The sequence below is a fragment of the Triticum aestivum genome, chromosome 2A, assembly GCF_018294505.1.
Source record: "Triticum aestivum cultivar Chinese Spring chromosome 2A, IWGSC CS RefSeq v2.1, whole genome shotgun sequence".
NCBI classification, from domain to species: domain Eukaryota; kingdom Viridiplantae; phylum Streptophyta; class Magnoliopsida; order Poales; family Poaceae; genus Triticum; species Triticum aestivum.
In genome coordinates this window covers 198442402-198456326 of record NC_057797.1, presented here as the reverse complement: position 1 = coordinate 198456326, position 13925 = coordinate 198442402, and the positions used below count along the sequence as shown (strand labels likewise).

The window sequence follows — 13925 nt, the reverse complement described above, 5'->3', positions numbered from 1 at the left end:
CCCCCTAATCCAGGACTCCCTCAACATGATCCAATCATATTCATGCTCAACGCAAACACCAAATAACATTTATTTAGGTTCAACCCTAATTCCGAAGGTATAGGGAGTATGTGATGGTGATCTTATGAACCTTGGAATCTCTTCCAACACACATCATCACTTCGCCCTCAACTAGTCTCTGTTCATTTTGTAACTCCTGTTTTGAGTTACTAATATTAGCAACTGAACCGGTATCAAATACCTAGGGGTTACTATGAACACTAGTAAAGTACACATCAATAATCTGTATATCAAATATACCTTTGTTCACTATGCCATCCTTCTTATCCGCCAAAAGTTTGGGGCAGTTCCGCTTCCAGTGACCATTTCCTTTGCAGTAGAAGCACTCTGTTTCAGGCTTAGGTCCAGACTTGGGCTTCTTTCCGGGAGCAGAAACTTGCTTGCTATTCTTCTTGAAGTTCCCCTTCTTCCCTTTTCCATTTTTCTTGAAACTAGTGGTCTTGTTAACCATCAACACTTGATGCTCTTTCTTGATTTCTACCTTCACTGATTTTAGCATCGCGAAGAGCTCGGGAATCGTTTTCGTCATCCCTTGCATATTATAGTTCATCACGAAGTTCCAGTAACTTGGTGATAGTGACTACAGAATTTTATCAATCACTATCTTATCTGGAAGATTAACTCCCACTTGATTCAAGCGATTGTAGTACTCAGACATTTTGAGTACATGCTCACTGGTTGAGCTATTCTCCTCCATTTTGTAGGCAAAGTACTTGTCAGAGGTCTCATACCTCTTGACTCGGGCATGAGTCTGAAATACCAATTTCAACTCTTGGAACATCTTATATGCTATGTGGCGTTCAAAACATTTTTGAAGTCCCGGTTCTAAGCCGTAAAGTATGGTGCACTAAACTATCAAGTAGTCATCATACCGAGCTTGTCAAACGTTCATTACGTCTGCATCTGCTCCTGTAATAGGTCTTTCACCTAGCGGTGCATCAAGGACATAATTCTTTTGTGTAGCAATGAGGATAATCCTCAGATCATGGACCAAGTCCGCATCATTGCTACTATCATCTTTCAACTTATTTTTCTCTAGGAACATATCAAAAATAAACGGGGAGCTACATCACGAGCTATTGATCTACAACATAGTTAAGCAAATACTATCAGGACTAAGTTCATGATAAATTAAAGTTCAATTAATCATATTACTTTAAGAACTCCCACTTAGATAGACATCCATCTAGTCATCTAAATGATCACGTGATCCATATCAACTAAACCATGTCCGATCATCACGTGAGATGGAGAAGTTTTCAATGGTGAACATCACTATGTTGATCATATCTACTATATGATTCACGCTCGATCTTTCGGTCTCAGTGTTCCGAGGCCATATCTACATATTCTAGGCTCGTTAAGTTTAACCCGAGTATTTTGCGTGTGCAAAACTGGCTTGCACCCGTTGTATGAACATAGAGCTTATCACGCCTGATCATCACGTGGTGTCTCAACACGATGAACTGTAGCAACGGTGCATACTCAGGGAGAACACTTATACCTTGAAATTTAGTGAGAGATCATCTTATAATGCTACCGCCGTACTAAGAAAAATAATATGCATAAAGGATAAACATCATATGCAATCAAAATAAGTGATATTATACAGAGCATATAAGTGATATGCAACCGTCATGATCACCATCGTCACCGACTTGACACCTTGATCTCCATCGTAGCATCGTTGTCATCTCGTCAAATATTGCTTCTACGACTATCGCTACCGTTTAGAGATAAAGTAAAGCAATTACATGGCGATTGCATTTCATACAATAAAGCGACAACCATATGGCTCCTGCCAGTTGCCGATAACTGTTACAAAACATGATCATCACATACAACAATTTATATATCATCACGTCTTGACCATATCACATCACAACAAGCTCTGCAAAAACAAGTTAGATGTCCTCTACTTTGTTGTTGCAAGTTTTACGTGGCTGCTATGGGCTTGTAGCAAGAACCGTTCTTACCTACGCATCAAAACCACAACGATTTTTCGTCAAATGTGTTGTTTTAACCTTCAACAAGGACCGGGCGTAGTCAAACTCGATTCAACTAAACCTGGAGAAACAGACACCCGCTAGCCACCTGTGTGCAAAGCACGTCGATAGAACCAGTCTCATGAACGCGGTCATGTAATGTCGATCCGGGCTGCTTCATCCAACAATACCGCCGAATCAAAGTAAGACGTTGCTGGTAAGCAGTATGACTATTATCGCCCACAACTCATTGTGTTCTACTCGTGCATATAACATCTACACATAGACCTGGCTCTGATGCCACTATTGGAGAACATAGTATTTCAAAAAAATTCTATGCTCATGCAAGATCTATCTAGGAGATGCATAGCAACAAGAGGGGAGAGTGTGTCTACATGCCCTCGTAGACCAAAAGCGGAAGCATTTATCAATGCGGTTGATGTAGTCGTACACCTTCACGATCCGTCTCGATCAAGTATCGAACATACGGCACCTCCGCATTCAGCACATGTTCAGCTCGATGACGTCCTCGCCTTCTTGATCCAGCAAGAGGGGAGGAGTAGTAGATGAGTTCCGGCAGCACGACGGCGTGGTGACGGTGTTGGTGAAGAACAATCTCCACAGGTCTTCGCCTAAGCACTACGAAAACTATGATGGAGGATAAACTAGAGGGGACGGGGTTGCCGGCACACGGCTTGGTGTTTCTTGATGTGTCTTGGGTGCTAGCTCTGCCCCTCTATTTATATGTTGAGCCCCGGGGTCGAAACTTGGAGCAAAAGCCTCCTCAAAGTCGGTTTTGCCTGAAAGGCAAGAGTACCACTCGGATTCCAAGACCAAATGCCACAATCCTTGGCGTCTGGCCCAGACGCCTTGGGCCTCGGCATCTGGCCCAGGGCCAGACGCAAGGGTCTCCGGCGTTTGGCCTCTGACCTCTGCAAAACTTTCTTTTGCACCGACTTATAGCCCTGTGGGCCTGACCCACTGGCCTAACCATATCATCCAATATATGATCTTTACCTCCGGACCATTTCGGAGCTCCCCGTCATGTCCGTGATCTCATCCAGGCCCCCGAACAATATTCGGTCACCAACATACATAACTCATATAGTACTATATGTCAACGAACATTAAGCGTGCGGACCCTGCGGGTTCGAGAACTATGTAGACATGACTAAGACATCTCTCTGGTCAATAACCAATAGCGGAACCTGGATGCCCATATTGTCTCCTACATATTCTACGAAGATCTTTATCGGTCGAACCGTTATGACAACATATGTTATTCCCTTTGTCATCGGTATGTTACTTGCCCGAGATTCAAACGGTGGTATCTTCATACCTAGTTCAATCTCGTTACCGGCAAGTCTCTTTACTCGTTCCATAATGCATCATCCCGCAACTAACTCATTAGTCACATTGCTTGCAAGGCTTATTATGATGTGCATTACTGAGAGGGCACAGAGATACCTCTTCGATACTCGGAGTGAAAAATCCTAATCTCGATCTATGCCAACCCAACAAACACCATCGAAGACACCTGTAGAGCATCTTTATAATCACCCAGTTACATTGTGACGTTTGATAGCACACTAGGTGTTCCTCCGGTATACGGGAGTTGCATAATCTCATAGTCATAGGAACATGTATAAGTCATGAAGAAAGCAATAGCAATAAACCAAACGATCATTGTGCTAAGCTAATGGATGGGTCTCATCAATCACATCATTCTCAAATGATGTGATCCCGTTCATCAGATGACAACACATGTCTGTGGTTAGGAAACTTAACCATCTTTGATTAACGAGCTAGTCAAGTAGAAGCATACTAGGGACACGGTGTTTTGTCTATGTATCCACACATGTATCAAGTTTCTGGTTAATACCATTCTAGCATGAATAATAAATATTGATCATGATATAAGTAAATATAAAATAAAAACTTTATTATTGCCTCTGGGGCATATTTCCTTCAGTTTCGTACCCTGCAAACAATTTATTCTTATGTTCTTCGCTATATAGGAACTTTGGAGTGATTCTTCATCGCACTTTGAGGGGTGGTTATATGATCCAATTATATTAGCACTATTGAGAGATTGCACTAGTAAAAGTACGGACCCTAGGCCCCATTTTCAAGCATTGCAATACGTTTTTGTGCCCGTTTACTATCTGCTACATTGCTGTTTTTATTTATTGAGATTACAAAAATATATTTCTACCATCCATATTACACTTTTATCACCATCTCTTCGCCGAACTAGTGCACATGTACAATTTGCCATTGTATTAGGTGTGTTGGGGACACAAGAGATTTCTTGTATTTGGTTGCAGGGTCATTTGAGAGAGACCATCTTCATCCTACGACTCCCATGGATTGATAAACCTTAGGTCATCCACTTGAGGAAAAATTGCTACCGTCCTACAAAACTCTGCGCTTGGAGGCCCAACACGTGTCTACAAGAATAAAGTTGCGTAGTAGACATCATAGATCTCCTCTCTTTTCCTTAAAAAAGAATCAAGAATCATAGGAGGAATTGAGAGTTAGCAAGCTCCAAGAGTTCAAAAATGGTAGGGGGAAACTTCCAAGAGGATTAGGGTTGAAGGTGGAAGAAGGGGGTATAAATACCTCCAAGAAAAATGTGGCCGTGATTAAGAAAATACAATTCTTCTCCGAAATTTTGGTTTGGTTTGGCTAACTAGATTGCTTTTTCTTGCCATGGAAAGATATGCTTTGTGATGGATTCAATCTTTCGGTGCTCAATCTCAGTGACAGAAAGAGACATGACACGCATGTATTGTTGCTATATATTAAGGATAAAAATATGGGGTATATTCCTACATGAATAGATCTTGTCTACATCATGTCATCGTTCTTATTGCATTACTTCATTTTCCCATGAACTCAATACACTAGATGCATGCTGGATAGCGGTCGATTGTGGAGTAATAGTAGTAGATACAAAATTGTTCGGTCCACTAATCTTGGACATGATGCCTATATACATGATCATTGCCTTGGATATCGTCATGATTATTTGCTTTTCTATCAATTGCCCAACAGTAATTTGTTTACCCATCATATGCTATTTTCTTGAGAGAAGCCTCTAGTGAAAACTATGGCCCCAGGTCTATTTCCTATCATATTAAATCTAAAAATACCTTGCTGCACTTTTTATTTATTTATTTTATTTTATGTTTTAGTTAGATCTATTTATTAAAACCTATACAATTTAATCTATCTCAATACCGAGGAGGGATTGACAACCCCTCTTACGCGTTGGGTTGCAAGTATTTGTTGTTTGTGCGTAGGTGTTGTTTACATAGTGTTGCTTGGTTCTCCTACTGGATTGATAACCTTGGTTTCATAACTGAGGGAAATACTCACCTTTGATGTGCTGCATCATCATCTCCTCTTAGGGGAATTACGGAATTACCAACGCTGATACAAGCAATCAACGGACTAGTGTAAAAGATTCGAACAGTAGGCGCTTTGGTGAGACCAGATGAATCCACTCAGTGGCTCCAATATGTGATGACCTAAGCACTTGCATCATTTTGGTAATTCCGTTTGGTTTCACTCGGTAATTCCGAAATGAACACGACGGGGTACAGAAAGTTTGCTAGTGCACTTCGGTAGGATCAAATACCATCTCTATGGAACTGAGTTTCTAGGGTTTAGGTTGTGGCTCTATCTTGTGTCTCGGTAGTTCTGGGTGTATCTATTTCGCTGGGACCAAGAATGACTTTAGGGTTCTGGACAGATTGGATAGTGAAAATGTGGCTGAGGGTTTGGAGCAATATCTTGAAGCACTTGAGAAATGACTCATGATCAAAACCTCGTCCCCTTTTAATAGTATTGGCTTTCCTATGGACTCAAATCTTTGATCACTCAACTAAAAATGTAGAGTCTTGAAGCTTTTGCCAATGTATATTCTTTGTATTTTTGGGAGTCCACAATCACATGTCTTTGCCATGCCTACATTGAACTTCCCTGAAATGATCTTTGAATAGGCATTAGTTCAATGACATATATGTTGTTATTAATTACCAAAACTATCCGGGGATAAGTTGCACTTTCAGCCTCATGAATAATCTGGTACTACCTCTGTCCTACTTTATTGGTCCCCTTAGTATTTTGTGCCAAATTTTGACCATTGATTTAATTAACTAAATGGTAATACATGTCACAAAAAGTAGTATCATTAAAAACTAAGTTTAAATATGAATCCAACGATAAAATTTTTATGACATGCATTAATATTTTGTTAGTTAAATCTATGATTAAATTTTGACACAAAATATAAAGAGAACCAATAAACCAAGACGGAGGTAGTACTAATTAGCAAGACCGTTAATTTTTCTTCTTCTCCTTAAGGTGGTGTTTGGTTCTCTAGTCCTAGGACTTTTTCTAGTCCCTAGAACTTTTTGAAAAAGACTCTCAAGGAGGTATTTCTAAGGACTTTTAGCAAAAAGTCACAAAAAAGTACCACCTTGTTTGGTTTGCTAGGGACTTTTTCTAGTTCCAACACAAAAAAGTCCCTGGAACCAAACACCCCCTAAGTGCATGTGCCCTTTCTTGGAAAACACTTGCACTCAACCGGCTAAAATCACTCTGTTCGTCGGTTGCCTCATGCGCTCGCCACATGGCCATGGTCCCACATGTGTCCCCGACCATCTTGGAAGAGTGTTTGCCCATTCATATCCTCTCGTCTCCCTTGTTGTGTTTTCCCTATCTTGAAACACAATGCTCTATGCTTCAAAGACATCGTTGCTGGCACACCAAGCATGCAGCGACACGGCTGACAATCCCTCTCCAGACCTTTGTTGCTACAACCACCACACATATATCACAAGTTGTTACTGCAACATTTGGCCACTACTACAATAGTTGCGCCCGTGGGTGCTGCGAGGGAGCAACATCCAAGATGCTGCGGAGGGTCAGGCCTGCTGGGTTGCTACCAAGGTCGCGACGACCATGATTACCTGACGAGCAAGGTAGCTGGGTGCTGCGAGGTGCCACCGTGTTGTGCCACTGCTCTCGTCGTGCTGGTCACCTGTGTTGTGGAGGACACTGCCATACTACGAACCTATGTTGGCGAGCCGCCATTGTAGCGTCGACAACATTGTGGAGGACGGCGCCATGTTGTGAACCCATGTTAGAGCTTCTCTAGCTGATCTAGTAAAATCTCATACTGCAAATCCTTTTAGGGTATCCTGTAAAACGCTTTTACAGTATGGCGTTTATTCTGGCAGAATAAATCCCATAAAAATCATTTTAGATCAGATATGGAGCCCACTTGTCAACAGTTAAATTTACAACATAGTCCCTAAAATATCATAAAGCCCCCTAAAAACAAAACTTAGATTGCAATTGGGTCCTAGCCGCTGCCATGGCAACGACACCGAGTGGCTCCTAGCCAGCCTCATGCATCGACTCTATATGGATCATGGCCAAACACGGTGGCTAGCTGGCACGCACGAGCGTGCGGCAACACGGTGGCTAGCTAGCACGCATGCGCGGCAAACGACGGCCAGAACATGTCGGCTAGCTAGAACGCACGTGATGGCGCGTGTTGATGCCATCAATGGCGGCTCTTTCAGGCAAGCGATGTCGTGTTCCCCGGCCACGACGAGGTGCCATATCTCGGTTGGCCCCATTCGGGGCAGCGCGACCTCCTGTCGGATGGCGGGGGCCTCGTGCGGCTCGTGGCCAGCGGGGGGCGTCGGGCATGAGATGAGGAAGGTCGGGGGCGGCAACGCGCTGGTCGGTGGTGGCGAGGATGGCCGGAATCGGTCTCAGATGGTGGCGGCGGTGGCGAAGATGAAAGGCGCGGAGCTGAAAGTTCTCTCCCGCCAATTGTTTCTCGTTTCGAGTTCCCTGTAAAAATAGGGTACGAGGCTTTTTTTAAGGAGGGAGCTGTATAATTTTTACGGGATGAGGCCATTTTGCGGGATATAGAATGGATGTTTCTTTGCCCAAAACTGTAAAACGATGGTTATTTTACACTTCGGTGCCTTTTACGGGATGTGTTGGAGATGCTCTTATGCAGGCATCATCATTCCACTCGCCGATGTTATGGAGAACGTCGTCATGTCGTGAACCCATGTTGTGGAGGCAGCATGGTGCTTGTTGCGGTTGCAACATTATGTTTATTTCGATGGTAATGCATCTTATGTTGTAACGTGAGTATGCTTAGGTCGCAACATAGACCATGTTTCAATGACAAATAACGGTTTGACAGGAGCGTAACAAGGCTTGTGTTGCAAAAGCCCTCAGGGCACCACGCTCAATGTTGCAAAATGGCCGCGTTGGCACGAGTGGAGATTGGACGACTGTCATCCAACTGCGACCGGGGTGGCCAATATGATCCAGCCTTCACCCCGCTCACGCATAGTGTCCCCCTTCTTTTTTCTGGAAGAAGTGCACGTAAGTACTTACACAGACCAACCTCAGATATTATGCACACACCTATTATCAACATGAGTTATAAACCGAATCCTATTTGGCGCCTTCAGTGCCACTTACCATGTTAATGGTACGTGGTGCCTAAAAATGATCGGAACCGGTGGGCGTTGTAGCGGGAGAAGTTGGTCTTGGTTTTGGGAGGTTTTTTTTTCTGTTTTTTGTTCGGTTTTGAGTGGTTTTTTCTTCTTTGTTCTTTTTCAAACGCATGCTTTTTTTCTTAAAATTAGCAAAAAAAATCTAATTCATGAACTTTTTTTATTTCACGATTTTTTTAAAAAATATGAACTTTTTCCGAACTCGTAAGCTTTTTGTTTTCATTTTTTTCAAATTGATGTTTTTTTTAGAAAAATCATGAACTTTTTTAAAATTGTAAACTTTTCATTTTCACAAACTCTGTTTAAACAAACAACTGTTTTTCAGCATTTGTGATTTTTTTGGAAGTCAACGGTCGACTGGAACCGAGGAACGAGTGAACAAAGAACCACGCGAACAGGAAAACCGAGCTAACTGCGCCCGTTGATTGGGCCGGCCCACGAGCGGGCAGCGCGTGGGCACTGTTTGTATGGTGCTGGCGGTGGCCCAATTGCGGCGAAATATAAAAAATGTCCACTGTGGCCCAAAGCCGCCACTGGAATCTATCGCCACGGCGCTCGCCTCAGACTCCAGCGCAGGGCCTTCTCGTCTGACCTGCGCGACTTGAAAGAGACACCTCACCTGAATCATATCCACCACCCCATCCCCTCTTCTCATCGGCTTCTTCGGCTCCGGCGACCGGCGGCGGCCGTCTCAGGTTACCGATCTCTAACCCTCCTCCCGCTGTCCTCACTCAACAGGGATATGTACCTAATCTAATGCTTCTCTTGGGGGAGATGCGACCCACGACCACGATTTAAGTTTGACCATGGATTTCGAAGGTACGATCGATATACCCTCTTCCTTCCCTTGCTCCTGTACGGCTGCACCCATTAGCCTTCGTCTGGATCGAATAGGATCGAAGCAAAGGAGAGAGGATGTATGAGAGGTCCGGAACGGCGACAAGGACTCCGGCCCAGTGCGGACCACCGGCGACCTCAAGGGCGCTCTCTCCTAGTCCGTCAAGGTTCCCTTCCCCCTAGCCCTGATTCTGCAGCCACCAGCCTGGACCCTCCTCGGCTTTCTGCATCCTCGGCGCGATAATTGTATCATGTGTTCATATCGCACAGGATGCTTATGTCAAATAGATAGTGGACAATACTGGGAATTACAGGCTATAATTTCACCGTCTTCTTTTTTATGTTTGGCGACTTGGATGTAGTTCTGTTCACTATTGTTCTATTTAGAGAACATCCATACTGTGGGTGGTAGGTATTCTGAATTGATAAAACGGATTGGTATGTTAGTTCAATACTCTTGTAGAAGGAATTGTTGATTGAGAAGATAGAATTACGAATGACATTCAAAGCATATTTCATGAATGCTATTCATCTTGAGACATGCTCTTCAATTTGGCTAACTGTTGTGTACTCAATATTGAATACCATTGTCTTTTGTTTTCATTCCTGAGATTCATATGTAGGAGTAGTATAAGTTATTCTCTTCCATTGAAAGTTGTGACTCAGTGTACGGTATGAACATTCATACTATGACTAGGATGCCACATATTTTATAGATAGAGGCAATTCTACATGATACCAAATTAAAGTTTAGTGATAAGTACAAATAAGTCCTAGCTCAAGGAACGTAAGGGGAATTTACATTGTTTCTTCCAAATTTAAAATCCAACTTGGCAAACTAACAGTTCCTAAGCTAGCTCCATCTCTAGTTTGGTAGCAGCTCAACAAAGGAGTAGGAGCAGGGCCAAATGCGTCTCTATGTTTATTTTTTCTGCGGAGGCAAATGGACCCTTACATAGCCTATCAAGTTTGTGTTATAGTCAATGGTACAAATCACTATAATAAGGTTTACTATGTAATAAGAATGTATGTAGAGAGTTTATTGGCTATGTCCACTGTTGATGCAGATTATTGGCTATCATGTTTTTGCTATGTTTTTTTTTTGGTTCTTATATTGCATGAACTTGACTCCTTGAGTAAAAAAATTATCCCGGCAATATCCAAACTGCTGCACAGGCATATTCTGACTGAGTTTTACTATTGTATTGTGCCAAGGACTTACAGATACGATTTTATGTTTGCTTGTAGGGGCACGGGAAAGCAAATAAGTGAGTGAAACAAGGTCGTGCGAAAAAACACGAAAGCCCGTGTTAGTTTCAATGGCTTCTTCAAAGCTTCAAGCTTTTTGGAACCATCCTGCTGGCCCCAAAACCAGTTAGTGATATTCATACCCCCCACCCCCCCTAAGTTTGTAGTTGTTATTTCTATTTCGGTTGTCAATTGCCATCTTTATTTTAGATATTGTATGCACGAAGACACTCTGTAATGACTTTCATGGACATCAAGATAGCATGCACATGTTCTTTTTATACAGTAGGATGCTTACTAGCATTGCTTAGATGTGATAGCCGATTGCCAGACTATAGGATTTAGGACGAGAGTGATGCTAGGGATTCTTTGTTCAGTTCAAAACAGTAACAGAAAAGTAGCAACCAACCAGGTAGCCAGCTTTGTCGACCAGAAACCCCTTATGGAACGACCAACCTGAATATTAGGAGAAACCAGTTGTCCTAAGAACGGTTGTCTTTGATCATGTTCTGGTTCTGAATTGGTTGCTATAAAAGGCCAATGTTGGCTTATTCTGCCTGTCGATGAGCGTTTTCATTATTCTTTGTCCTTTTAGCTTTTTCCCTTGTGCAGTTTGATTTTTGTTGGGCTTGCCAGGTTTGTGACATCTCTTGAATGCAGAAGTACTATACGTTACTCCGCTTTTCATTAAATGGGACCGGGATGACGACTTCCTTGTGTATTGAAAAATGACTAGGAGAAAAAAAGTCAGAGAGAATACAAAATAACAGCCAGATTGATGACATCACAGATAAAACCTGAAAATAAAATGAACCTAGAGGCGGCAATTTTTCAGATCCTTCCTGCAGACACCCACTGTGCTTCATGGTGCAATTCTCTGATGACCCATTTGAATCTGATACTAGCCAGTTTCACCTTCTCCTTACCTTCGCTGAAGTAGGCACCTACATTGCCGCGTGGAAGTAAAAAAATATTATGATGCATCAGCGAGTTGGCCAAGAACTTATTCCTCATATTCCGTTGTGTTCTGATTCCATACCTTGATTTGAATATGTCCCTCGCGAAGTGCAATATGGAGTGTGGAACTCCCTGCCATGTGCCATACCAATCCATCTCTCATACATAGTTGATGTCCTTTAGCTAACCATGGAACTGAAATGTTCATCCTCTTGCCAATTGCACATTTTTCATTTGCTCTTGTTTCTAAATTTCCCCCTGGTAAACTTGTACTAAGAAAAGACCTGCAAAGATCTTGCGTTCTTGTGATTACAAGTTAGGGATTAAAGTGATATAGTGGCTTTTGTTTTCTCAAGCCCCAAAGAGATAACATCTTCTCCTTGGAGAGTTAGATGGTCTCCTGCTTGTAAGGTCTTCACATGCTTGAGCTACATTCTTGGCTATTCCATACTGAACTTAGCAATGTACTCCCTCCGTTCCAAAATAGATGACCCAACTTTGTACTAAAGTTAGTATAAAATTGAGTCATCTATTTTGGAACAGAGGGAGTACTAGTTTGTATTGTGGTAAATGTGTTCTTGGTCAGTATTGTGAATCATGGACCAATTCAAATGCCAAACTTTGTGGTTTTGCACTAAAATGTAACGGAAATCTGTTGGATGGTGCATTTAACAGTGTATCTCATGAAAATTTATATCATGGTGCATTTAGCAAGTTATTGCACCTAAGATACTAACACAATATACCTACATTGCAGTTCATTTTTGGGCTCCAACATTTAAATGGGGTATCAGCATTGCGAATATTGCCGATTTCGCCAAGCCACCTGAAAAGATATCCTATCCTCAGCAAGTTGGTATGTCCATGTAGTCCAGGCAATTCTACACTTGTGTTCCAGACTAATGCCCACTTGTTTACTACGTAATTCTTGTGTACTGCTCACATGCTACTTCTGTTGTATGGTGTTCAGCTGTTGCTTGCACTGGAATCATCTGGTCACGCTACAGCATGGTCATTACACCGGTAAGTCATTGATACTTGTTCAGTACGTACCATCAGGTTTCGCTGTTATGCACTAAGGAGGTGTGGATTATATTTTATCTGAATGTACATTTAATCTGTAACATTTTGTGCTAAAAAGATATTGGTTGTTGCATGGATCTTCTGATATTATACATTTTTTAACTACTCCCTAGACTGGCTATCAATGTTCAGCTTGTTTTTTAATAAATGCCTAATATTCCGGAGCCTTCTCCTTCCATTTTCTGAGTACCCTTGAACCCCAGACCTTAGTAAGGAACAATCACTTTCCTTGTTATTAACTGTCATATTTATTTACCTTGTGCTGAAAGTGTTCCTGAGCAGCAATGGGTGGCATAGAGACATGATATCTTTATTTTGCATGTTCCCTTTTTCTGTTGGAGCACCCATTGTTCTTATTCTGTGTTCTCCATTTTAACGTTGCACATCTCATCCTTTGTATTGTTATAATGTTCCAGAAAAACTGGAACCTTTTCAGTGTAAACGTTGCAATGGCCGGCACAGGCTTGTATCAGCTTTCTCGTAAAATAAGGTTTGTCACGAAGTTGATTCATGTTTTCCATTTGCTGCTTCATGTCTCAGAAAAGTAAGATGCCACAGTTTGTGTCGATTTTCTTTGCAGGAAAGACTACTTTGAAGATGAGAAAGAGGTTGCCGCATCACTGGAAGGATAGTGACGAATGGATTAATCGACTGAAAGCCCCGCTGCCTAAAATTCAGTGTGCCGCAGGGATGTGTCGTTATATCTGACAGGAATCCATTGTTTCTTTCCATGTCCGAATTGGTTTGTGTCGCTCAGTTGCACACGTGAAGAGAGCAATGTGCAAAATTTACACAAACAAGCAAATATTTGTTTATGCATTGTGCAAAAAAAAAAGCAAATACATCAACCGGTCCCTTGTATTTTGCCCTGCCATTCAGTCGTTTGTTACTAGACCATTGTAGTTGGCATCCGCAATGGTTGTGTGCCGCCTTTTGCACGAGTAAGGGCCATTGCCGCGCGGGGCGTGCACGAAGCCTCCTTTTTCTTTTTTGAGGGGTGACGGAGATGGTGCTCCGTGTGCACGAAGCCTCCTGAGTCGGATATGGTGTGCTTGTTTTATGGGCGTGACTATGCCTCCGGTCAAGCAACCGCTGCTATGGGCCGGGCCGGCGTGGACTACAGTCCTTCAGCGCTTTTTTTTCCTCATTTTCTTTTCCTCTTTTTGCATTCGTTATTCTTTCTTTCTTTTTTACCTTT

General features: G+C 42.4%; 1 protein-coding gene across 3 annotated transcripts; it reads left to right on the top strand.

The window, feature by feature from the left end:
- Nucleotides 1–9144: 9144 nt before the first annotated feature.
- Nucleotides 9145–13575, top strand: LOC123188319 (mitochondrial pyruvate carrier 4). Of its 3 annotated transcripts, XM_044600370.1 has the most exons (7): nt 9157–9421; nt 9497–9606; nt 10688–10813; nt 12402–12500; nt 12615–12667; nt 13144–13217; nt 13308–13575. In XM_044600370.1, exons 3-7 carry the CDS (start codon nt 10759–10761, stop codon nt 13357–13359), a joined length of 333 nt encoding a protein of 110 aa, XP_044456305.1. In that variant the 5' UTR covers nt 9157–9421; nt 9497–9606; nt 10688–10758; the 3' UTR covers nt 13360–13575. The 3 variants fall into 3 exon arrangements, with proteins under 3 accessions (XP_044456304.1, XP_044456305.1, XP_044456307.1); XM_044600369.1 differs by lacking the exon at nt 9497–9606 and having other exon boundaries at nt 9145–9297; XM_044600372.1 differs by lacking the exon at nt 9497–9606 and having other exon boundaries at nt 9167–9421.
- The last annotated feature ends 350 nt before the right edge of the window (nt 13576–13925 follow it).